This window comes from Schistocerca serialis, chromosome 1 (assembly GCF_023864345.2).
Source record: "Schistocerca serialis cubense isolate TAMUIC-IGC-003099 chromosome 1, iqSchSeri2.2, whole genome shotgun sequence".
NCBI lineage: Eukaryota > Metazoa > Arthropoda > Insecta > Orthoptera > Acrididae > Schistocerca > Schistocerca serialis.
The window spans coordinates 1,139,673,450-1,139,701,058 of record NC_064638.1 but is presented as its reverse complement, the minus strand read 5'-3'; the positions used below and the strand labels follow the sequence as shown (position 1 = coordinate 1,139,701,058).

The 27,609-nt window shown below is 42.7% G+C and overlaps 1 protein-coding gene across 1 annotated transcript in view; it reads left to right on the top strand.

The window, feature by feature from the left end:
* Positions 1–27,609, top strand: part of LOC126455967 (Down syndrome cell adhesion molecule-like protein Dscam2) — a 358,909-nt gene that overhangs the window by 47,996 nt on the left and 283,304 nt on the right. Inside the window, exons 4-6 of the mRNA XM_050091727.1 lie at positions 2,618–2,771; positions 10,256–10,407; positions 18,507–18,785. Of these exons, the coding sequence (XP_049947684.1) occupies positions 2,618–2,771; positions 10,256–10,407; positions 18,507–18,785 (585 nt within the window). The remainder of the gene's footprint in view (positions 1–2,617; positions 2,772–10,255; positions 10,408–18,506; positions 18,786–27,609) is intronic.

The following is a 27,609-nucleotide window of genomic DNA, read 5'->3' as shown; positions in this document are numbered from 1 at the left end:
GTGGTATACCCTGTATATTAAGTTTTATAATCCTTAATTAATCAACGTACGAAACATACTTTACAAATATCGTGATTATCAAACGGAAAATTGAACTTTCACCAAAGATTTGTACACTAACTGAATCAGAAAAACTGCTAGAATTTTATTCCAGTTTTAAATGTTTAATAATTGGAGCATATGCGATTTAGATATAACAGATAACGTATGCTTAGAAAACAACACGTCTTAGTTCCCAGATATTCTACTCCCTCGGGAAAGGTGCATTTACGCGCGCAATTGCATATTGCCGACAATATATCCTGACAATGTTGCCTGCCAGCATTGCTGACCACAAGAGTTCCAGCATTGCCCGACAATTTTTATGGCAGTAAATCTCAGTGTCTAAGTGTTTACTCAGGACGCATAATGGCCGCGAAATGGACGAAAACTAGCTAGTGGAAGCGGGTGCGGCTCTCCTGCATATTCATTCCCCGAGGGAAAAAATCCGTAAGGAAAAGAGAAACGAAGCTTTGTGAATGCGGTCTTTTTTGAGTAAGCAAACTACTTCCGAAACTTTAACTCGTGAACTGATGCCGGATGCATATATTTCCCAGGATGCTGAAACACGATGTTTAACATATCGTTTAAGAGGATGTCCAAGAATTGTTAAGGTCAGTACCAACATGAAAAACTGTACAACAAACGAGACTGGCGATAGCCTTTCGGTTTCATAAAAAAGTTTGATGTACTTCTTTAGTGTGTAACCTACTTGCCATCGACATGCCTCTTAGTACCATATGTTTGCAATGTTTTGGTGGAACGGCTTACAGAAATCATTAAAGTAGTTTGAAATAACAATTAAATGTTTATGTAGATTTTTAGTATGGTTTACTAGTACAGTGACAGAACTATGAATTTCATTAATGCGATACAAACAGAGATGGGAAGTGAAAAGTAATATACCAAAAACCATAATGAAAAGACAGTTGACAATTTTCTGACGATGAACACGGAAAACAACGTGATAGAGCTTCAAAAAAGTTTTGACGCCTTAAGAATTTACTTACTAGAGCACAATTACGGCTCATCACTGCAAATCATCTACTACAATGATAGGAGCTAAAATGTCCTTCCTTGGATTTTGAACTTCTTTTTTCCATAGCTCTCTTCAATGATAGAGGTGTCTTGTTTATGGAATTCATTGTTGTCTCGTTCGCCCGCTTCTACAATCCCGTACGCAACAAACAGAGAGCGCGACATCTTTCGAACTGAAGTGAAATGATATTGTTTCATTGGCATAAATTACTTTACTTGGCACTGCAGCGCTCCCCTCGCGAGAAACAGGAATTCCTTTTGGTCCTTGAGCTTTGTTGAATTTTAACGATTTCAGCTGTTTCTGAACACCTTAACATACACTATCTGTAGCTCTTCATTCACATGAAGTGTTGAGTGCTATTGACAAGGAATTTCAGAACGATTCCGTATTTATGGATTTCTGGAAGGCTTTTGACACTGTACCACACAAGCGGCTCGTAGTGAAATTGTGTGCTTACGGAATATCATCTCAGTTATGTGACCGGATTTGTGATTCCCTGTCAGAGAGGTCACAGTTCGTAGTAACTGACGGAAAGTCATCGAGTAAAACAGAAGTGATTTCTGGCGTTCCCCAAGGTAGTGTTATAGGCCCTTTGCTGTTCCTTATCGATGTAAACGATTTGGGAGACAATCTGAGCAGCCGTCTTCGGTTGTTTGCAGATGACGCTGTCGTTTATCGACAATAAAGTCATCAGAAGATCAAAACAAACTTCAAAACGATTTAGAAAAGATATCAGTATGGTGCGAAAAGTGGCAGTTGACCCTAAATAACGAAAAGTGTGAGGTCATCCACATGAGTCCTAAAAGGAACTCGTTTAACTTCGGTTATACAATAAATCAGTCTAATCTAAAAGCTGCAAGTACAAACAACTTAAATTGGAAGGAACACACAGAAAATGTTGTGGGGAAGGCTAACCAGAGTGCGTTTTATTGCCAGGGCACTTAGAAAATGTAACAGACCTACTAAGGAGACTGCCTACACTACGCTTGTCCGTCCTCTTTTAGAATACTGCTGCGCGGTGTGGGATCCTTATCAGATAGAACTGACGGAGTACATCGAAATATTTCAAAAAAAGGCAGTACGTTTTGTACTATCGCGAAATATGAGAGAGAGTGACACAGAAATGATACAGGATTCGGGCTAGACGTCATTAAAAGAAAGGCGTTTTTCGTTGCGACGGATTCTTCTCACGAAATCCCAATCACCAGCTTTCTCCTCCGAATGCAGAAATATTTTGTTGACACCGACCTACATCGGGGAAAACGATCGCCACGATAAAAATAAGGGAAATCAGAGCTCGTACGGAAATACATAGGTGCTCATTCTTTCCGTCGGCCAAACGAGATTGGAATAATAGAGAATTGTTAAGGTGGTTCGATGACCCCTCTGCCAGGCACTTAAATGTGATTTGCAGAGTATCCATTTAGATTTAGACGTAGCGTTTTTTGCCACAGTGTCGCCTTGTCCCAATGTGTAGAAGAAGCAAAACAGTTCAAATTAGTGCAGATATCTCGATCGCCCAACATGGTGACATTTCAGACACGGTGCCGGAGCTGCAGTGGACGTTCGTGGAGCAGGCGCTGAGCCCCGGACCGCCGGTGTCTCTGCGCTGCGCCGCCGCCGGCAGCCCGCCCCCGCAGTTCATCTGGAGGCTGGACGGACGGCCCCTCAACGCCGCCCGTCTGGGACACAGGTGAGCTACTCTGCTGCCACCTACATAACAGCCGGTATGTCCACCTTTGGCACGGATAACAGCGGTGACGCGTCGTGGCGTGAAAGAAACGAGGCCTTGTGAGGTCACTGGAGAGAGTTGGCACCACATCTGCAAACACAATTCCGGGGAAGGGGCGACGAGCTCTGACTCCACATTCAAAATGGCTCAAATGGCTCTGAGCACTATGGGACTTTTCTGAGGTCATCAGTCCCCTAGACTTAGAACTACTTAAATCTAACTAACCTAAGGACATCACACAGATCCATGCCCGAGACAGGATTCGAACCTGCGACCGTAGCAGCAGCACCGTTCCGGACTGAAGCGACTAGAACCCCTCGGCCACAGCGGCCGGCTCCACGTTCAGTCATAATCCAGATGTGTTCGATCGGTTTCAGATCTGTTGAGTTGGGGGACCAGCACAAGAATTATATCTCGCCGCTGTGTTCCTCGAACCACTCCATCACACTTGTGGCCTTCTGACACGGCACGTTATCTTGCTGAAAAATGCCACTGCCGTCGGGAAACATGATCGTCATGAAGGGGTGTATGTAGTCCTCAACCAGTATACGATACTCTTTGGCCATCATGATGCCTTTCACGAGCTCCACTGAACCCATGGATGCCCACGCGAATGATCCGCAGAGCATAATGGAGCCGCCGCCAGCTTGTTCCTAGTATGGGTGTCAAGGAACTGTCCCCCTAGAAGACGACGGATTCACGCCCTTCCGTCATCGTGATGACCATTGCGCCAAGGTCCAGTGATGGTCATGCGCCCATTTCAGTAGTAACTGCCGATGTCATGGTGTTAACATTGTCACATATATGGGTCGTCGGCTGCGGAGGCCCATCAAATGTTCAAATGTGTGTGAAATTTTATGAGACTTAACTGCTAAGGTCATCAGTCCCTAAGGTTACACACTACTTAACCTAAATTATCCTAAGGACAAACACACACACTCATGCCCGAGGGTGGACTCGAACCTCCGCCGGGATTGGGAGGCCCATCGTTCAATGCACTGTGTGTTCAGACACACTTGTACTCTACCCAGCATTAAAGTCTGATGTTAGTTCCGTCACAGTTCGCCACCTGTCCTGTTTTGCCAGTCTGCCGGGACTGTAATGAGAGGTGACCGCCCAACCCCAAGACGTTTGGAAGTGGTTTCACCTTGGTTTCGCCACGTGTTGTAGACACTCAACAACGTCACTACTCGAAAATCTGACAAGTTGTAGAGTTTCCGAAATGCTCAGCCGAGCCTGCGGGCCACCGCAACCTGTCCTCGGCCAAACTCAGATAGATCGCTCACCCTCTACATTCTACACACGGACAGCACGCTCACTGATACTACATCCACTGTGCGTGTGTCTGACCAGTAGTCATTCTTCGCCAGGGAATATTGCTATCGGGACGAGTTTATACAACACCGACTCAAAGGAAGGCCTCGGCGCTTGTTGGTGACGTCACGTCAGCTAGGCAGGGCGAACGCCAGGTCTGTTTCAGGCAGAAACGCCTGGGCGTGCTTATCACTATAAATCTCTTATTTTAGGACAAAATGTTTGGTATTGTTTTGGATTCTGCTATTTTATTTAGATGAAAGATTTTCTTACTATCGTAAAGCTACAAATGAAGATCATGGTTCTGTATTACTGAATCCTGTCGAAACAAACGTAGATCAATATTGACCCATTGCAAGCTTCGGAAATTTTACATTGAAGTAACTATATTTACTTGATCCATTTTGTTATTGAAACTTACCCCAATCCCCTTACAATTAACTTGTTTCTTTTATTTATTTATTTATTTATTTATTTTCGTTTGACATCTTCACTGGAAATGTGAACTAATTTACATGTGTAAATGTCCAGCTGTTGCCAGTCATTAGATTACAGTCGTTTTCAACGTAAGTAATTTTAAACAGGAAGCAGAATAGCTTCATACATCGAAAATGCTGCTGAGCTTAAACTTTTTTAAACATGCACATTAGAAAAGATAAATATTCCCCTCTTGCAACTGAAAGGAAAAACTTTATAAGATAAAAAATTTTATTTGATAAAACAAGTATCTCTCTTTTGCCTCTTCTTCTGTCACCCACCCCCTCCGCCAACGTGTAGAATCGCAAGATATTTCATTAACATTCAGTGCTCCTCACCCCATAGTCAACCAAGTTACCTAAAGAAGAGCACCAATATGTTTACAGTTTCTCGTAGGAGCAACCCAGTACAAACGTAACTTGCTCAGATTTACAAATAAGGCAAAGAAGCACGAATTCTGTTGCTGCTGGACCATGAAGTTGTTTTTGTATGTCAATCCTTAAAGCAGGTCGAAATTTAAGTTCAGGAGTACACTATTTGTTAAGAAGTGTAATGAATTGCACAATTAATTGATTGCAGAAATCTCTCAGAACAATGTGTGTTGGTCAACTACCGCCAATTGTTTCACATTTTCCTGTGTCAGAGGGGGAGACACCACCATTATGAGTATGCCTGCAACAGACCTGGCGTTCGCCGTGCCTAGCTGACGTGACGTCACGAACAAGCGCCGAGGCCTTCCTTTGAGTCGGTGTTGGTTTATATAGCTAGTTGTTCGGTGGTGATAATGCTCTGGCTGACCAGTGTAAGTATTGCAGGAAAGTGCAGCTATAGCATAACATTCAGAGCACGAAACGGTTGTAGGAATTAATATCGTGGCCGTCTGCTAACACCAGAGCCCATCGATACAACCTCCCACAGTATGTGTGAGAACAGTTTATCAGACCGTGGCTGACTGCCACTGCGACACGGTGGGGAGGAAGCGCGGTGCGGCGCCGCTGGGAGCCCGAGCTTACAGGCGGACACTGCTGGGAAAAATAGCAAACTGAAATCATCAACTGACAGTTGCGGAGTGATACTCACTCACGCTGCACTGCTATTCGCCCTGGATGTGGATATCTTTTCAACAAAAGAAAATTTGGGTTTTCAATGTGTAATGTTATTATTACGACGACACTTACTTGATTAAACGATTCGTGGCCGTATACAGTAGTAACATAAACCGCATTCAAACGGCGAATGCTAACATGGCTACCAAAATTTGCCAATTTGCTTTCAATCTTTTATTACTGTGATAACTGTTTTACTCTTTGTTTTAGCACTTTTTACAGTGCGACTCTTCTCTTAAGAAGAAAGACAAAGACACCCTGTACATTGGGGGGGGGGGGGGGGGGGGGCACTCTTATCACTAATGACCGCAATTTGCACCTGTTTAAAGCTTATCATTGACGTTTAGTCTTTGACATACCTACTTGGGAAGCGACGGTGACGACTGTGTGCCAGGCGTAAACGGGCTTTTCAGGAAGGCGTTTTAAACATTTCAGCATATTCATCTTCACTAACGTGAAAAACAGCTCTTCTACTGAACAAGTGCTCCTAGCACTTAAGATACACACTTTAGATCCCATGTTTACTGGACACTTTTCTCTTGTTTTGGTACAAGGGAACTGTCCCAAAAATTTTATAACGTCATTCTGAAACACACCGTATATTTTAATGCTGCACTTAATACCATACGTTTGCTAATGCAGAGCGAAAAAGTTATGTAATGTTTCCCACGTTATTATTTTAATTATGTACTTTGATTGTTTTGATCGTATGACGACCTAAGGAAGGTACTGATTCTTGAAAGCGTTAGCCAGTAGGCAAAATAAAGAAAATTGTGACTATAGACTACAATAAATACCTTTTATTTCCTATGATACAACCCGGCGCCACTAGGAGGTGCTGATTATTAGCAACAAATACAGAACCTGTTTACATAGGTTCTCAAACACCAGCAGTCCCTAGACACACTCTAAGATGCCCTAGTAAAAATCTCTCAGGACAGAGGAACACTCCAAATTTCCGATAAGTTTTCTGATTTCAGATAGCGAAGAGTAGCAGCCCAAGTAATTGCAGAGAAGTATTCGTCGTATCAGATCCGGGGAAGAGGACTCCGTTAATTGCGTTTGGATGGGAATATTTTAATAAATTAAACGCAGAAATAATCCTTAGAATGTGATCTTTAATTACCAATGTTCACTTTTCCACATAATCGCCAGCCAATTGGATACATTTCTGCCAACGATGAATAAGTTTTCTGAAGCCGACACGGAATAAGTGCTTCCGCAACCATAGTCTCACAGTCGTAATGGTGTATCCACATTTCGTCTCGTGTCACAACTGAATGGAGAAAGGCGTCACCTTCGTTCTCGTAATCCGAGAGGAGTTCCTGGCAAATTTCAAGTCCGTGCACTTTCATTTCAGGAGTCAGCATCCGTAGTACCCATCGTGCACAGATCCGATAGCCAGGCAAAGCAATAATGTGACCCACACGTTCTTGTGAAATGCCGATTGTGCTTTGAGTGATACGACGATCGTCTTGAATCAATCTGTCTACATTTTTCTTGTGAAACTCGGTGGTTGCTGTCACAGACCGTCCAACTCTTTGTTTGTCACGCAGGTGAGATGTTCCCGCCTCAACATCTTTAAACTTATTAGCCCAACGACGCACAGTACTCACATCAACAGAATCACCATAAACTGCTTTCATTCTCTGATGAATCTCCTTTGGGCTGACACCTTCTGCTGTCAGGAATTCAATGACTGCACGTTGCTTAAATTGCATTGACCGACCGTCTGCGCAGAGTTCCATACTTTACACCGTAACAATACAACCGTTCAATGCTAAGGCTTCCCGCCAACTGGAGCTGTAGAGAAGAGGCTACGAAACAGGTACCTGCCGCATACCTATGCTGCCAACTGTTGAAGAGTTACGAAAGGGAAGGCTTTATTTTTCAGTCAATCCTCGTAGATCCGACAAATCCTTCGTAGGTCTATGATTTATGGCACCATATGTCAACGCACATGCCACGAAATTCCTATAAATTACAGGTCGTTGGTCTGTGGGCGAGGAGTTGGCGCTCGATAGGATCCCAAATGGTTTGTGGCACTAGATATCTATGTACAGGTCACGCAGTTACCTTAAATTATAGGCCGTTGGTTTTTGGACGTCGGTTTGGCGCCAGATAGCATCCTAAAATTGTTCCATCGGATTCAGATCAGGTGAATTCGATGGCGAAGACATCCACCTGAGTTCAATAACATGCAGCTAGAAGCACTGTAGCACGATTCTGGCTGTGTGACACGGACAGTTATCCTGCGAGAAGATCCTATCCACGTCGGGGAAGATATCAGACATGAAGGTGTACAGATGGTACACAATAACTTTTACTTATTGAATAGCCCGGGTGGGGGTCTCCCTCCCTCCCTCACGTCCCCCCTCCCCCCCCCCCCTGTCCCCTTCCTCACACTGCCCTCACCAGCTTGCGTTTGTGGTGTGGAGCACGTTTCGAGCAGAAAATTATGTCTTTTAACACCACCGTCAAATTTGTGGGGCCGGTATCTGTCATTTATGGGCGAAATGGAATCATAGCTTGGAGACTGTGGCCAGTTCGTTTAAGGTTCCTCGCCTGCATTTAAATTTGCAAAACGCTTCGTGATGATCGGCAGTTAATCTCTGGGACGCTGTAGCAAACTGAAAGTGAATAAATGGCAGAATACTAATTGTATTCGGCCATTGCCTCTTCGCGCCACGATCCGTTACGATCGTATTGGTCTTTGGCTGTAACAGTAAAACATTAAAACATTTCATGTATCTTATATCTACGAGCATTGGAACTTAAATATTTGCAACTATTTATTCACAATCACTACAAAAGAGTTCCACGTTTGCAACTGTTACTGTCCGTCAAAGTAGTCACCAGCGTTGTGCAGAACCCGTTGCCAGCAAAGTGGAAGGCGTAGTATACCGTTAGCAGAGCCTGTTCTGTTGATGGTGCGAATGGAGCGGTCAACTGCCTGTCGAATCTCTGGAACAGTTCTGAAGCGAATCCCACGAAGTGGTTCCTTCATCTTCGGAATCAAAATAAAGTCACAAGGACTTAAGTCCGAGGACTATGGTGGATGCTACAGTACTTCTCAGTCCCATCGACCGAACAAACAAAAACTTGAGTTACTGAAGCATTACATGGACAGACCCACGTAATTTTATGTAAATTTAACGTTGCAAAAACCACAATCGTTCGCTGGGATGACGGCGTATCTGGACACAACCATCGACATGGTGTAACAAAAAGCGAGATCCTTCCGTCCAGGTGTGACGTTTCCATAGACGGACACCGAGAGAGATGGTGCAGTGGTTAGCACACGCACACCGGACTCGCATTTGGGAGCCCGGCTGCTAAAACTCGCGTCCAGCCATGCTGGTTTAGGCTTTCTGTCATTTCCCTAAAATCGCTTCAGGAAAATTCTGCGGAGGTTCCTTTGAAAGGGCACGAAAGAATAAGGGTTAAAGACGATGCGAAGTGTTGCACTTTGAGTATTTCCTACCGCAACTAAATATTCTTCCACTACACATATCGAATTGCACAGTCGATGTGACGGTCATGAAGAAATCTATCACAGCTTCGAAAATCGTTCAATATCGTCTGCAGAGAGATGTATGTTACCAGAAACGCGTAATTCATCCTATTGCGAGACAGACTACCATTTTCTTAAACAAATGAAATGGGGATCTCGTAAAGACATTGTTATACAGGGCGATCAGAAATAGTCTGAAAAGTTTACAAGGATGTTGCAGTGAAGGCCGTGCAGGGAAGTAATTGTTAACAAAAAACGAATTATTTAGCATTGAAGTTAACCAATCAGCTAGTTGCGCGCAAAAATTCAAGCACTGGCACACACTACATGCGGTAATGCACAGGCATCTGTGGGGTCCATGAGTTGCCACTTGCTGAAATGCTCAACCAGTTAAAATGTGCCTTATTCGGAATTAATAAATTTAATCTATGTGAGCTAAAGCTAGGTTTGTTCGATCTGAGGAAAGCAAACGAAGAATGTTTGGCGACACCGCCCCTTGGAGGGTCTTTGAATTTGCGCGCGGGACAATCCGATGGGCTGACTTCAATGCTAAGCAACTCGGGAACGGTGCAACGTATCGAATTTTTTCTTTACAGTTATTTTTCAGCACAGCATCCCCTGCTGCAAACCCCTACAGCTTGGCAGGCTGTTTCTGACCATTCTGTGTTATTATTTTTGTGGGAACTCCACCTCAACGCTTTAGAGAGCGTGAATGTGCTGTGTCTATAGAACGGTACGGGTACACACTGAAGGTTGTAGAACGTTGACTACGACCGAGAAGAATATGTAAAAATTTTCCTGTCAAGAAACTTAAATGAATCTTTTAAATGAGCAGTGACCACTGCCACAAATGTTTTAAGTATTGAAGTTAAGCAGTTACTGAATCTATCTGTGTAATGCAATGTCCATTTGTGAAGACCTGTAAATGTGAATACCATAATTTCCTTCCAGTAATTCAGTTGGGACTAAATTGCATCTCCATTGTTTTTCGAGTCAAGGAGTTGCTTGATTCATGTGTTCCTCTATTGTTGTAGGTATACGATTGGCCAGTATGTGGATCAGAGAGGTGACGTCATCAGCCATGTAAACATATCCTCCGTGCGTGTTCAAGATGGGGGACTGTACAGCTGCAGTGCTACCAACTCCATGGGCACTGTGTCCCACGAGGCCAGACTCAACGTTTATGGTCAGTATTGGACATAAATAATTTCACCTATTAAAACAATGAGAGCACTCTAATATGAACAGGAGTTTCATTTCAGTATAGTACGTTTTCTTTGAATCAACTGCAAGTAGGAAGAATTTTCTATATCTCCTCTGCTATGTTAATCTAAAGATAACTAGTTTTTAAAAGATCTTGAGACGTTGTTTTTACGTAATGGGATGAAATAAGCAGCTCTGTTATTAAGAAGCCAACAACTGTCCTGCTAAATGTCGGGAGACTAGCCGGACGCCAGTAACTTGTGTAAACACTTGAATACGACCAGAAAAATCTGCGTAGGCAAGTTACCGACATCCAATAGTCCACCGAGGGGGATATATAACGACGGCAGTTGGATCTAGATCGCGTTATGAATAATTGTTATTTTGTCGTGAGGAACTGAGCCCAAACCATGAGACACTAGGCAAACTTTTAGTAAACTGAGGCAACATCAATTACGTATGTGCATATTAGTTCATGCCACTGCAATTTACGATTCTTTGTCGATTCAAATAGACGAGCTAAAACTACAAACTTTTGCCGCTGAAGTAATTTGCCATCTACCACTTGCATCTAAGCATTTATGTAATTTCAGCGACTGCATATCTTCTTAGTTTATGGTCAGTCTACGGCTACGAACGAAACATTCATACAATTTATGGTGAAGTATTAATATCAAAATGAAAAACAGATAGATCTGAATATGACCCTATATACGCGGTGATTTGACGATGCGAGCTGTGTTCATTTGCCATTAAACAAAAGAACAGGAAGTTTATAGACGTAACAAAACCTTCACCTTTCGTCGAATGACCCGTTACCAGCTGTATATGCTCTAGTATTAATGTGACATCTGATTAATGATGTCACATTATACCTGAGGATGGCCCATTTTTGATGGAAACTGGTTGTTTAGTAAAGTGACAATACAGCTGTGTGCAAACCACTATTTTCCATAAATTTCTAGAAGCTGGGAATCAGTGCTTCCTCAAAATTATATGAACATCGTTAAAACTAGTTCAAATTTTATGGCCGATGTTCCTGCAGAATGGACACCTTTTGCATCAAAGAATATCATAACAAGTCTTTTCCAGGTCCTTTTCCTGACTGTCTTCGCTTAAACTTGATTTGTTTGTCAATTTTAAACTCTGATTTTAATTTTCGTCACTCTTGGATTATTTTTTCTAAGACACTCTTGAAAGCTAGTGGAAAGATTCCATGGACTTGTCTCCCACCTTCTTAATTTGAACAAGTTCCGAAATATCTTTTCAGAATTGTAACTTATACTTTGTACCATATAGTGTTTCACTACTATCTGCTTTGTTTTTGAGATCCAGCTCTTGTTCTTCCTGAATTTGGAAGAGTCATAAGCTTTTTTTAAAAATCTGCTAAGATACAGGATACTTTGTTGTTACAGATGTTTTGATGTAAAATTTTGATATTTTCCCGGCGAATCAACTGTTGAAAAAGATTTCGGGCTTGCAGCCGGTCGTCGTAAACTTCATTGCACGAGGACTCGTTCGGCTCACCTGAAGATGGCTGGCAGTTGTCCAGCCGAAATATAGTGCAATGAAGTTTACGACGACCGTCTGCAAGCCAGAAATCTTTTTGAACAGATGTTTTGATGTTTACGAATTAGCTTCAGAACTAAAATTTGTCGTGGACATGATCTACTTAGTCTAAAATGTACATGATATTAGTCAGATTAACATTCAAATTATTGTTGTGGTCGCTCTAGGAGACTTTGAGATGTATTTCTATATGGGACAGGACGAAGGAAAATCCTACAATTATTATGGTCAGTTCCATTTTTGTGCACTGGTTGTATCAATGAAGTTTTGCAGTTATCCAGAATTTTCCCAATTTGCCAAATATTTTGCATGATCAATGTATTTGGTTTTAAGATTTTTGGGCCAGCTGATTTTAGAAGTTCTGCACCAATTTCGTCTTAACGAGATGGTTTATTATTTTGTAACCTTTCAATTATGCATCAAATCTATCCATATTTGTTGCTTGTGAATCTGGATCGATTTTTGGGGAATTTCTGATGGAAATCTCTCTGTGGGCTTAGATCAATTTAGAATCTTTCTAAATTACCTGCAGTGTTCTCTGCAGTTTTCTTGGTTGTTAAGTGTTAACTGCCCATTTCCTTCTTGAAGCTTTGTTTTAAATGTTTCATAACATTTTTTGTAATGTTGATACAAGAGCTTCATGCGCATTTTCTGGTTTGCTATTATTCCGTGTTGTTAATGCATTGCGTCTAGATTTTACTGCCTGTTCATTCCACCAAGCGTGTTTCTCTGCTTTTGTAAAGAAATTTAGTTTTCGGCACTTCCGATAAATTAGTGTAAGAGTTGTTTCAGTCTTTGTGCTTGCATTTTGTTGTGTTGCTGACAGCAGTAGTTGGATTTTAGTAATACAAATGTAAGGGATTACTGCTATGGTTTTGCGAAATTTTGAGGTCTTAGCTCCACTCTGGTCCAATCTGTGTCAATATTTGCCCCTTTGCATACTTGAACATTTAAAATTTCCTAGTGTTACAGATACTAGGTTGGATGATTATCAGTTTGGAATTCACTATGTTCTTGTTGGGTGACTGCCGTGTTCTTCGTTTAGAGAGTTTTTTTAACGAATTGACATAATCTTGATGTTTAAATTTTTCTATAGTTCTGCCAGCCTTTCCCCTTTCGATCTGTTCGTTTGTGCCCAGGGAATTCACTAACTGTTTCCCTGATTATTTTTTTTTTTTTTTTGCCTAACTGGACTAAATCGCCCATTTAAATTTTCAAATGATTTTGTAGAATGTTGGAAATTTTGTACCACCTCCCATGACTTATTTACTTTTTCTGATTTTTATTAATTTTCTTGGTTGATTGAAATACTTGCATTGAAATATTACGATGTACATTTTACTTGCATATTTCAATAAATCGTTTAAACTGTTGTTCACAGGCTTCACTTCGTTTATGGAACTAGAATGTTTTTCGAAACAGCGAATATAACACCTACATGGATTGTATATTTAAAGATTCTTTTATGTATATTGCTTGTGAATAGTCTACAATTTCCAATATCCACGTTGTTTTCATCTGTCAGTCTTGTTTCTTGTATGCCTAAAATTTTAATATTTTTTTCTTCAAGTGTTTCTACTGATTCGAAGTGATCCCCTGGCATAATGAGTCAGTTAACGTTGTTTGTGCCAAAGAAAGTTTTAATTTTGGACTTGGCCAGAGTACTTCAGCTTCCTTTGATTAGAGATATAGCATCTCAGCTTAGTCTCCCTAAAATTTGATAGACTAGTTGCGCCTATGATGAAAGAGGATTTCTTACCTCCTGGGGTAGTTTTGTGCTTACTAAAACGATCCATTGTTTTTTTTTATTTTATTTTATTTCATCAGTCTACTGACTGATTTGATGCGGCCCGCCACGAATTCCGTTCCTGTACTAACCTCTTCATCTCAGAGTAGCACTTGCAACCTACGTCCTCAATTATTTGCTTGACGTATTCCAATCTCTGTCTTCCTCTACGGTTTTTGCCCTCTACAGCTCCCTCTAGTACCATGGAAGCCATTCCCTCATGTCTTAGCAGATGTCCTATCATCCTGTCCTTTCTTCTTATCAGTGTTTTCCACATATTCCTTTCCTCTCCGATTCTGCATAGAACCTCCTCATTCCTTACCTTAGCAGTCCACCTAATTTTCAACATTCGTCTATAGCACCACATCTCAAATGCTTCGATTCTCTTCTGTTCCGGTTTTCCCACAGTCCATGTTTCACTACCATACAATGCAGTACTCCAGATGTGGTGTCACCGCCAGACACCACACTTGCTAGGTGGTAGCCTTTAAATCGGCCGCGGTCCGTTAGTATACGTCGGACCCGCGTGTCGCCACTGTCAGTGTTTGCAGACCGAGCGCCACCACACGGCAGGTCTAGAGAGACTTCCTAGCACTCGCCCCAGTTGTACAGCCGACCTTGCTAGCGATGGTTCACTGACAAATTACGCTCTCATTTGCCGAGACGATAGTTAGCATAGCCTTCAGCTACGTCATTTGCTACGACCTAGCAAGGCGCCATTATCATTTGCTATTTATCTTGTGATGCATGTACCGTCAGACCGATGTTCTCCAATTATGGATTAAAGTTAAGTATTCAAGAAGCTACGTACTTTTTTTACTAGACTGTTCCAGACCTCACGCCAGCCTGCGTGAGCTTAAACACGTGCCTTTCGGCTTCATCTCGTAGTGGCTTGGCTGTCTTGCCAAGTCACAACACCAGACGTACATCCTCAGAAATTTCTTTCTCAAATTAAGGCCGGTATTTGATATTAGTAGACTTCTCTTGGCCAGAAATGTCTTTTTTTGCCATAGCGAGTCTGCTTTTGATGTCCTCCTTACTCCGTCCGCCATTGGTTATTTTACTGCCTAGGTAGCAGAATTCCTTAACTTCATTGACTTCGTGACCATCAATCCTGATGTTAAGTTTCTCGCTGTTCTTATTTCTACTACTTCTCATTACCTTCGTCTTTCTGCGATTTACTCTCAGACCATACTGTGTACTCATTACTCTGTTCATTTCGTTCAGCAGATCGTTTAATTCTTCTTCACTTTCACTCAGGATAGCAATGTCATCAGCGAATCGTATCATTTATATCCTTTCACCTTGTATTTTAATTCCACTCAAGAACCTTCCTTTTATTTCCATCATTGCTTCCTCGATGTACAGATAGAAGAGTAGGGGCGAAAGGCTACAGCCTTGTCTTACACCCTTCTTAATACGAGCACTTCGTTCTTGATCGTCCACTCTTATTATTCCCTCTTGGTTGTTGTACATATTGTATATGACCCGTGTCTCCATATTGCTTACCCTTACTTTTTTCAGAATCTCGAACAGCTTGCACCATTTTATAATGTCGAACGCTTTTTCCAGGTAGACAAATCCTATGAAAGTGTCTTGATTTTTCTTTAGCCATGCTTCCATTATTAGCCGTAACGTCAGAATTGCCTCTCTCGTCCCTTTACTTTTCCTAAAGCCAAACTGATCGTCACCTAGCGCATTCTCTATTTTCTTTTCCATTCTTCTGTATATTATTCTTGTAAGCAGCTTCGATGCATGAGCTGTTAAGCTGATTGTGCGATATTTCTCGCACTTGTCAGCTCTTGCCGTCTTCGGAATTGTGTGGATGATGCTTTTCCGAAAGTCAGATGGTATGTCGCCAGACTCATTTCTACACACCAACGTGAATAGTCGTTTTGTTGCCACTTCCCCCAATGATTTTAGAAATTCTGATGGAATGTTATCTATCCCTTCTGCCTTATTTGACCGTAAGTCCTCCAAAGCTCTTTTAAATTCCGATTCTAATACTGGATACCCTATCTCTTCTAAATCGACTCCTGTTTCTTCTTCTATCACATCAGACAAATCTTCACCCTCATAGAGGCTTTCAATGTATTCTTTCCACCCATCTGCTCTCTCCTCTGCATTTAACAGTGGAATTCCCGTTGCACTCTTAATGTTGCCACCGTTGCTTTTAGTGTCACCAAAGGTTGTTTTGACTTTCCTGTATGCTGAGTCTGTCCTTCCGACAATCATATCTTTTTCGATGTCTTCACATTTTTCCTGCATCCATTTCGTCTTAGCTTCCCTGCACTTCCTGTTTATTTCATTCCTCAGCGACTTGTATTTCTGTATTCCTGATTTTCCCGGAACATGTTTGTACTTCCTCCTTTCATCAATCAACTGAAGTATTTCTTCTGTTACCCATGGTTTCTTCGCACCTACCTTCTTTGTGCCTATGGTTTCCTTCCCAACTTCTGTGATGGCCCTTTTTAGAGATGTCCATTCCTCTTCAGCTGTACTGCCTACTGCGCTATTCCTTATTGCTGTATCTATAGCGTTAGAGAACTTCAAACGTATCTCGTCATTCCTTAGTACTTCCGTATCCCACTTCTTTGCGTATTGATTCCTCCTGACTAATGTCTTGAACTTCAGCCTACTCTTCATCACTACTATATTGTGATCTGAGTCTATATCTGCTCCTGGGTACGCCTTACAGTCCAGTATCTGATTTCGGAATCTCTGCCTGACCATGATGTAATCTAATTGAAATCTTCCCGTATCTCCCAGCCTTTTCCAAGTATACCTCCTTCTCTTGTTATTCTTGAACAGGGTATTCGCTATTACTAGCTGAAACTTGTTACGGAACTCAATTAGTCTTTCTCCTCTTTCATTCCTTGTCCCAAGCCCATATTCTCCTGTAACCTTTTCTTCTACTCCTTCCCCTACAACTGCATTCCAGTCGCCCATGACTATTAGATTTTCGTCCCCCTTTACATACTGCATTACCCTTTCAATATCCTCATACACTTTCTCTATCTGTTCATCTTCAGCTTGCGACGTCGGCATGTATACCTGAACTATCGTTGTCGGTGTTGGTCTGCTGTCGATTCTGATTAGAACAACCCGGTCACTGAACTGTTCACAGTAACACACCCTCTGCCCTACCTTCCTATTCATAACGAATCCTACACCTGTTATACCATTTTCTGCTGCTGTTGATATTACCCGATACTCATCTGACCAGAAATCCTTTTCTTCCTTCCACTTCACTTCACTGACCCCTACTATATCTAGATTGAGCCTTTGCATTTCCCTTTTCAGATTTTCTAGTTTCCCTACCTTCCACGCTCAAGCTTCTGACATTCCACGCCCCGACTCGTAGAACGTTATCCTTTCGTTGATTATTCAATCTTTTTCTCATGGTAACCTCCCCCTTGGCAGTCCCCTCCCGGAGATCCGAATGGGGGACTATTCCGGAATATTTTGCCAATGGAGAGATCATCATGACACTTTTTCAATTACAGGCCACATGTCCTGTGGATACACGTTACGTGTCCATTGTTGTAGTTTAAATTAAAGAGTTGAGTTTGGAAAAAAAAAGAAAAAACTGAGTGAGTGTGACCCGAGGAGCCGGCTTAAGCCAGGCTGCACCTCTGGCCAACACACACTGAACTCATTGCTTGGTCCACGACAAAGGCAAACAAAACGATCTTGTCATTTTTTGATATTGCTGAAGAAAGATCATTAATGTAGACAAGAAAACGTAAGGGACCTAAGAAATAACATTGTGCGATATCACATGTATTTAGTTCTCTGTTGGATGATGACTGATAGCCTAATACAAGACTGTTTCCTAGTGACACCATAAGTTGTAGGTATGATACGAACTATTTTGCGTCATTTCCTGTTAAACTATAATATTCTAATTTACTTAAAAGGATGTTGTTTGGTACACAGACCATAGAATGTACCAGTAGCCTGTATTTAATTGACTACCCATCCAGTACATTCTCGCTGTACGTTATAAATAGCCTTATCAGTATCGGAGTCCTTTAGAAATCCATATTGTGATTTTGAGACTGTATTATTTGTATCAAGATGACTTGCGTCCCGATCGCCCAGTGACAACAGAAAAAAAGTCTCTGATCTTATTTAGTAACGTAATAACGTGATAGCACAGGATCGATCTGAAATGAGGAAAACTGAAAGAGGGAAAAGACCTGATGCAGTGGAAAAAAACCAGTGCTCGTAGGAATGAGCATGAATTACATGGTAATATTGTACAAGAAGTAAAGTGACATGAGGACATATCACAAAGTTTGGACTGATGCAAGCAGTGAAACAGTGTATTTCCCATAGAGCCAGTATATTGTATAAAAATTTTAAAATTTTAGAAAGTTACTAGACTACACATCCAAAGGTAATGGGTTCGATTCCCTATCAGTCTGTTACTTATCACTTCTTTCACTTCTGGCAATGTTTGTTACAGCGAAAAATGCCTAGTGCACCGTGGTTCGGAGTTCATGTTGAACAGTAAGCCGTATTATGACTGGCTGGGTAAGTTTAATCAGATTTCGGTGAGGGGGTGGGTGGCGGGAAAGGCATACCACCTCGAATAGGACCTTGTCTGGCGAAGCAATATACTGTTCAAACCAACCTTCGAGGGGATGACACATTTACCTTTTAGTCTGATGGTATACGGTTGACCCCACTGTTAGTGACGCGCTTGTGCGTAATGTCTGCAGGTCCTCCTTACGTTCGGCCTTCCGCGGGCCCGGTGCGGGCCGTGGAGTCTGGGCAGGTGACGCTACGTTGCCCGTACGCCGGCTACCCAATCAGCGGCGTCTCCTGGGAGCGACGTGGCAGCCCTCTAGCGGCTGACCTGCGACACGAGCTGCGCGACGGTGGCGCCTCGCTGAGGCTGTTGCGCGTAGATGCCGCTGCTGACGCCGGCGCCTACGTCTGCAAAGTGAGGGGCGCCAGCGGAGACGTTGCACGCGGGGAAGTCCTGCTCTCCGTCACCAGTGAGTGCTGCCAACATCTGCTAGCAACTGAAGGCTGCAGGGGTGACAATACAGTAGATTACGACGCCAAAGAGTTGATGTGAATTTCGAAAACATGGCTAAAATTCACACCTCGGTCAGTATATCTACAGTTAAAGTGCTGTTTTGTCATTACAGATAAGAATCTAAATTATTGCGGATCCGGTCTGCAATTCGACAAAGATAATCGATTCTCGAATAAAAAACAGCCCACAGTTGCACTAAATTACGTTTATTTTAAACCTTGACCATGGTTTCTGCTATAATAATATAGCCTTCTTCAGGAGTCATACACACTGACAACTGAGAAATATCTTAGTCCAGCAGCTGTGTCAAGACCAATAAAATAACTTCAACAGACATAAGCCTGTTTCGAACATAAGTGAAATTACAAATGGCACCGTATGTCCTCCGCCACTACCTCTGTTATACTGGGCCCAGGAGGAAGGGTATATTATTATAGCAGAAACCATGCTCAAGGTTTAAAGTAAACGTAATTTAGTGCAACTGTGGGCTGTTTTACATTCGAGACAATTTGTAATGGTTGCTGTTGTCGCTGACACGATGAAAATAATACTCGGTTCTCCTTTCGTTGATCTGCCCAATAATTCAAATTCTCTTTGAGGCTCACTTGACGATATCATCCTATTTTCTCAACAATAAAAAAAGGACACATTAGTTGGAGGACTTAAAAAACTAATCATCTTGATCCGCTGCCTCCTGAAGTTCGCCCCTCAACTTCTTAAATACAATTGAAATAATTAGCTTCAAACTGATACTGTGATGGAACATCCACTCATTGCTAACCATCACAGGCAGTTTATTCGATACATAATTTTTCAACAACACGAAAATCTCTGTCTTTTAACCTTCACTGCGACCACAAATGACGTAACAAAATATATATTAAAAACTTTCGTGCTTACCCAGCTATGCACTAGATCAGAGGTTCCCATACTTTTGTTTGTCACGCCCCCCTGCTGCCGAAAAGAAAACTTCTTTGCCCCCCCCCCCCTAAAAAAATATAGAGATTTTTATTAATTATCAAGAAACTATTGAAAAATTTGTGATGGTGGCGCCACGTAACATGGTGGACTGTTAATGTATCGAGTCGCAGTTATTACGTCATCAGTCTAGTCTAGTGATTATAAGCCACTCCTAAGGTAAAGAAAGTCCTTGTTTACCAATATTTGCGACCTTTGCAGATTAGTAGATGCGGGCCATTATTTTGAGTGTAGCTTATTACTTTCACTCATTATCAAAAATAGTCACTCAGTCACGGTGTTAACGAACATCACTGATTTGTACGCTTATAGCGCTCCCCATTGTCATTGCGCATACGTTGGCATTTATGTCAACGATGACAGTTACCGAACAGCGACAAAGACCCAGTTCCCAGAACTAGACAAAAAATAAAAAATAAGTTTTACGAAATAATTTTGCAGACTACACAGAACTTTAAAAAATATGAATAAAACAACTTCCTTACCTTGATTACATTCCCTTGCTGAACACCATTTCTTCACCAGTATACGATTTTAGGAATACTCTTCGCTTGCCATATCTAGGATAAACTTTCGCTACGTCTTCATCCAGAAGAAATAGTATTATTAGTTGAGATAACATACCACACGTAACATCAGAATCCATAAGTATCACACGCAGTATTTATATTTAAATCAGATTCACTATGTTTATTTTATAAATATTGTTTCTTCGAAATAGTTTTTTTATAATTTTACAGTATTACCTACATGTAAGGATAGTTAGGAGGAAACTAACAAGTTCTCTTATAATGTGACGTATTTATTATAAAAATATTATTTCCATACACATATGTCAAGAAACAAACAAATAAATCAATGTGAAGGATGAGCTTGCATATTTTTTACAAGATTTTGAATTCTTGGCTGAATAGTAGAAACTGCGCAACGTAAATCATTGGCAATACTGAGTTTGCTTCTAAGCTTATTTTTTATCGCCACTACCGCTGAAAATCCTCTTTCGCACAAATATGTGCTTGAAAGTGGTAAATACAGTTTCAGTGCTTGTTCTGCTGTGCTGGGATACACCGTGAGATATTTGATTGTTTCACTCATTTAAAAGTACTAATGATAATTAAGAAAAACAATTGTTAATATACGAGTAAAGAATTGAATGGAGACTCATGTTTAATTATGTACTTCCAACAAAACCTCCATTTTAAAATTTTAGGATGCGAATACGCAGAACTGGCTTGAAAGAGCCGCTGCTGTCTTTGAGCATTAAAGAACAGTAAGTTACTACTTTACATAATCTAAGTAAAATACGACAATCAGATTAAGCTTTTGACTGTTCATATGAGTGGTACTTGATAGTTCAAATATTACTATAGCCATCCTGCTAGCTCAGGCTTCGTAAATACAAAGTTTGAAATTTTGATCTCGATGTTGGAATGCAGACCAATTCTATGTCCCCATGATGTTCATCTAGCTCCAGGCGCAATGATTGTGTACCAGGTGGTACCGCCGACAATTTTCTTCTCACGTCTCTGGTTACAGAGAAGATTTTTCCGTCAGATCCTCTGTGTACAAACGGACGCGATGAGGAAACTTCCTTGACAACCTGCTGTGATTTACCGATTTCTGATGAGAACAGAAGCGTTGATTTACACGTCCAGCATGCAAACATCGACCGTTTTTTCATATCAGCATATCTATAATACAGACACGTCAGATCATTGAAATAGCTGAATGGCAGTACAATCCTGATACGTTACTACACACATCAACAAATGTTTCGCATCGCCTGTGAGCCGAGAGTTCCGAAACCTGTACAGAAAATTGGAATACAAATCAACATAATCATCATTTCCGCCCTTTTTATTGCTAATGAAAACCACACATTGGATGTTGTACCACCATACAGCGAGACCCTCAGAGGTGGTGGTCCAGATTGCTGTACACACTGGTACCTCTAAAAGCCAGTAGCACGTCCTCTTGCACTGATGCATGCCTGTATTCGTCGTGGCATACTATCCACAAGTTCATCAAGGCACTGTTGGTCCAGATTGTCCCACTCCTCAACGGCGATTCGGCGTAAATCCCTCAGAGTGGTTGATGGGTCACGTCGTACATAAACAGCCGTTTTCAATCTATCCTAGGCATGTTCAATAGGGGTCATGTCTGGAGAACATGCTGGCCACTCTAGTCGAGTGATGTCGTTATCCTGAAGGAAGTCATTCACAAGATGTGCACGATGGGGACGCGAATTGTCGTCCATTGGTTGCACTATCTGTCGGAGGATGGCATTCACGTATCGTACAGCCGTTACGGCGCCTTCCATGGCCACCAGCGGCGTACGTCGGCTCCACATAACGCCACCCCGAAACAGCGGGGAAGCTCCACCTTGCTGCACTCGCTGGACAGTGTTCAGTCTGACCGGGTTTCCTCCAAAACGTCTCCGACAATTGTCTGGTTGAAGGCATATGCGACACTCGTCGGTGAAGGAACGTGATGCCAATCCTGAGCGGTCCATTCGGCATGTTGTTCTGCCCATCAGTAGCGCGCTGCATGGTGTCGTGGTTGCAAAGACCGACCTCGCCGTGGACGTCGTGAGTGCAGTTGCACTTCATGCAACCTATTACGCACAGTTTCAGTTGTAACTCAACGTTCTGTGGCTGTACGAAAAGCATTATTCAACATGGTGACGTTGCTGTCAGGGTTCCTCCGAGCCATAATCCGTCGGTAGGGGTCATCCATAGCAGTAGTAGCCCTTGGGCGGTCTGAACGAGGCATATCATCAACAGGTCCGAACAACATCTCTTTGGTTCATTCTGAGACGCCTGGACACTTCACTTGTTGAGAGCCGTTCCTGGCACAATGTAACAATGCGGACGCGATCGAACCGCGGTATTGACCGTCTAGGCATGGTTGAACTACAGACAACACGAGCCGTGTACCTCCCTTCCTGCTGGAATGACTGGAGCTGATGGCTTGTCAAACCATCTCCGTCTACTAGGCGCTGCTCATGCGTGGTTGTTTACATCTTTGGGCTGGTTCAGTGACATCTCTGAACAGTCAGAAGGAATGTGTCTGTGATACAATATCCACAGTCAACATCTATCTTCAGGAGTTCTGGGAACAGGGGTGTTGCAAAACATTTTTTGATGTGTGTATCATACATGTATTGTATAGTTCAGAAGCTTGTGTAGACGCAAGATACAGGTATATATCAGTATCGCAACTGCACATTTAAAACATATTAGAGGCACCAAGATGAGTGTTCACTCTCTCACGGTTAGTACCTCCGTGTAACAAATCAGTTACTTATGTAGAAGGCTTTCAAGTCGTGAACACAGCTGTTTCCAAAGTAAAGTGTGCTGTGCATGGTAATCTTTGTGGTTTCCAGAACGACTGTGAGCATTTAACTAGAAGAGGTGATTAAAAAGTTTCAGTTTGAAGGCTATACAGTCCAGAATCGGTATGCCCGTCAGGAAAAATCGCCATGAGCATTGAGACAATCTTCCCACCGACATACCAGGTTGAAGATACCTGTTTGATAAAACACCGTGTTCTCCTGCGTGAAGAAGTCCGTAACTGCCTGCTGCACCTCCCCGTCCGACAGGAATCTTCGACCGCTCAAGGGCTTTTTTAAGAAACCGAAGGCGTGTCAGTCGCATGCAAAGAGATCAGGAATATGCACTACTGGCTATTAAAATTGCTACACCAAGAAGAAATACAGATGATTAAGGAGTATTCATTGGACAAATATATTATACTAGAACTAACATGTGATTACATTTTCACGCAATTCGGGTGCATAGATCCTGAGAAATCAGTACCCAGAACAACCACCTCTGGTCGTAATAACGGCCTTGATACGCCTGAGCATTGTGTCAAACAGAGCTTGGATGGCGTGTGCAGGTACAGCTGCCCATGCAGCTTTAACACGATACCACAGAGTAGTGACTGGTGTATTGTGACGAGCCAGTTGCTCGGCCACCATTGACCAGACGAAAATTTTCTGTATCCAGAATGGCCCGTACAGGACCTGCAACATGCGATCGTGCACTATCCTGCTGAAATGTAGGGTTTCGCAGGGATCAAATAAAGGGTAGAACCACGGGTCGTAACACATCTGAAATGTAACGTCCACTGTTCAAAGTGGACGTTACAAGAGGTGACCGAGACGTGTAACCAATGGCACCCCACACCATCACGCTGGGTGATACGCCAATATGGCGATGACGAATACACGCTTCCAATGTGCGTTCACCGTGATGTCGCCAAACACGGATGCGACCGTAATGATGTTGTAAACAGAATCTGGATTCATCCGAAAAAATGACGTTTTGCCATTGCTGCACCCAGGTTCGTCATTGAGTACACCATCGCAGGCGCTCCTGTCAGTGATGCAGCGTCAAGGGTAACCGCAGCCATGGTCTCCGAGCTGATAGTCCATGCTGCTACAAACGTCGTCGAGCTGTTCGTACAGATGGTTGTTGTCTTGCAAACGTCGCCATCTGTTGACTCAGGGATCGAGACGTGGCTGCACGATCCGTTACAGCCACGCGGATAAGATGCCTGTCATCTCGACTGCTAGTGATACGTGGCCGTTGGGATCCAGCACGGCCTTCCGTATTACCCTCCTGAACCCACCACTTCCATATTAGCACGGCGTTCCGTATTACCCTCCTGAACACACCGCTTCCATATTCTGATAACAGTCATTGGATCTAGACCAACGCGAGCAGCAATGTCGCGATACGATAAACAGCAATCGCGATAGAGTACAATCCGACCTTTATCGAAGTCGCAAACGTGATGGTACGCATTTCTCCTCCTTACACGAGGCATCACAACAACGTTTCACCAGGCAACGCCGGTCAACAGCTGTTTGTGTATGAGAAATCGGTTGGAAACTTTCTTCATGTCATCACGTTGTAGGTGTCGCCACTGGCGCCAACCTTGTGTGAATGCTCTGAAAAGCTAATCATTTGCATGTCACAGCACTTCTTCCTGTCGGTTAAATTTCGCGTCTGTAGCACGTCATCTTCGTGGTGCAGCAATTTTAATGGCCAGTAGTGTAGTAGGGTGGGTGTTCGACTGTGTCCCACTTCTGGTGGCGTAACTTCTCGGTTACATTTGCGTTATGGGGACTTACGTTATCATGAAGCAGCACGAAACTTGGCGCACCATTCCACAACGATGGGTTTCGACAGACATGTTGCCCCATACACATTATTAATTCTCCGACGCGTGTCAACCGGCGTTTGTCCTTCGGCAGCCAAGAAATGAATTACAAATTGTTGGTCCTGTTTGAAGCATTCGGTAACAATGTCTCCGAGGTTCACACTGTCACTTTTAAAGTACGCATTTTGGAAGGGCAGAAATTCCACACTAACCCACTGCTTACATATCGCACTAAGTTGCATGTACGCCGCAGGCACGCCCTCAAACAAACTTTTTAATCGCTCCTTGTAAATAAGAAATTGTTCAATGTTTATGTTATCATTAGAGGCTTCCCTTCTGCGTTTTAAATGTACGAGGAACAACCAAAAAATAAATAAGTAAATAAAAAATAACAATCTGGACGCCTGTAAACAGAAGCTTGTACCTTCATTTCAAAGCTATTTCCCAGCACAATCGAGGCACTTGTCCCGCTGCGACACAACACGGTGCATGGTGGTCTCGTATAATTGCTGAGGCTGCTTTGTGGGCCTCGTCCGAGGTGCATCGTTTGTCTCTCAGAGTCTTCTTTGGAGAGACTTGACCGGACTGAGAACGTCCCATTTCAGTGTCTGCAAGAGCCCCTTTGCTGTATGCGATCTTGAATTGTCGTGAAGCGGAATGACCCAATGGGTGAGCTGTCCCAGTCGTTTCGATTTGATCGCTTTGGAGAGGGTGGTCACTGTATCACTGTGCATTCACCGTTATCCCGTGCCCGTTCTGCAAAAACATGGCCATTCGGTCAAAAAAGAAGGTGAACATAAACTTTCCCGCACTGTGTAGACGGCCTTGGATTTTTTGAGTGGCAGCGACCCTGCGTGCTTCCAGTGCCTGGTGTTTTGACTCGGGTCTCGTCTCCAGCGGCGACTCGTGACACGAACTAATCCCCTTCCTTGGCACAGCGCTGCGTAAGTTCAAGACAAATATGCTTCCTGTGTTAGGTGAAGAATGTGAGGCCCTCATTGGGCTCACACTTTGCGAAATTTCAATTTGACATTAATGATGGCTTATCCGATTTCTGCGACAATGGCTGTTACCGTAACTCGCCTGCCTTGAATAATGAGGGTCCCCTCCTGTCGGACAATGCCATCTGTAATGCGATGTGGCATTCCGGACCATGCATCACCGGCCACTGACATACGAGGGGCGTTTGAAAAGTCCGTGCAAAAATAAAAACTACTTACGTGTTTGGGGTAAACTTTTTTTTTATTTTTCGACGTAGTCTCCTTTTAGACTTATACACTTCGTCCAACGCTGTTCTAATTTGTTGATCCCCTCCGAATAATAGGAATTGTCCAAGTGTGCAAAATAGCTATTAGCTGCTACAATTACCTTCTCGTTTGAATAAAATCTTTGTCCCGACAGCCATTTCTTCAAATTGGGGAACAAATAGTAGTCCGAGGGAGCCAAGTCTGGAGAATAGGGGAGGGGGGGGGATGTGAAACGAGTTGGAATACTATTTCCATTAATTTTGCGACCACAACTGCTGAAGTGTGTGCTGGTGCATTGTCGTGATGGAAAAGGACTTTCTTCCGGTCCAATCGCCGGCGTTTCTCTTGCAGCTCGGTTTTCAAACGGTCCAATAACTATGAACATTATGCACCTGTAATATTTTTACCCTTTTCCAGTCAGTCGATGAGGAATATCCCTTGCGAATCCCAAAAGACAGTCGCCATGACCTTTCCGGCCGAAGGAAAGGTTTTCGCCATTTTTGGTGCAGATTCTCCCTTGGTAACATTGTTTAGATTGTTGTTTGGTCTCAGGAGTATAGTAATGTATCCATGTTTCGTCCACAGTGACGGAACGACGCTTAAAGTCCAGCGGATTCTTCCCGAACAGCAGCAAACCATCCTTGCAACACTTTACACGATTCCGTTTTTGATCAAGCGTGAGCAATCGCGGAACCCATCTTCCGGACAGCTTTCTCATGTCCAAATGTTTATGCAAAATATTATGTACCCATTCATTCGAGATGCCCACAGCACTAGCAATCTCACTCACCTTGACTCTTCTGTCATCCATCAACATATCATGGATTTTATCAATGATTTCTGGAACCGTAACCTCCACAGTGCGTCCAGAAGTTCAGCATCACTTGTGCCCATATGGCCACACCAAAAATTTTGAAACCACTTATAAACTGTTGTAATCGAAGGTGCAGAGTCACTGTAATGTTTATGAAGCTTCTCTTTAGTCTCCTGACGCATTTTGCCTTTCATAAAGTAATGTTTAATCACCACAGGAAATTCTTTTTCGTCCATTTTTTGACAATCACTAGACTTCCTTGATTCACACGAGTGCCAAACACAAAGAAATAGACCAATACCTCTGAAACTTGGTGTGCGTTCTTTCCAAAGATGCTACCAACTAAACATGACCTCCATAAGCGCCGATGGTGCCATCTCTGGGACTTTGCACGGACTTTTCAAACGCCCCTCGTATGACTTTCCCGGAATCACTTGTGACACATCCTTGACATTTGCAACAGACATGCACTGCTCTCCGTTCACTTGATATATTCTTCGATGAATTTCCATTCCCTGTAGTCCTTTTACTGTCAGGAAATGTACAACTCCCATTTGCTCTTCTTTTGAAGC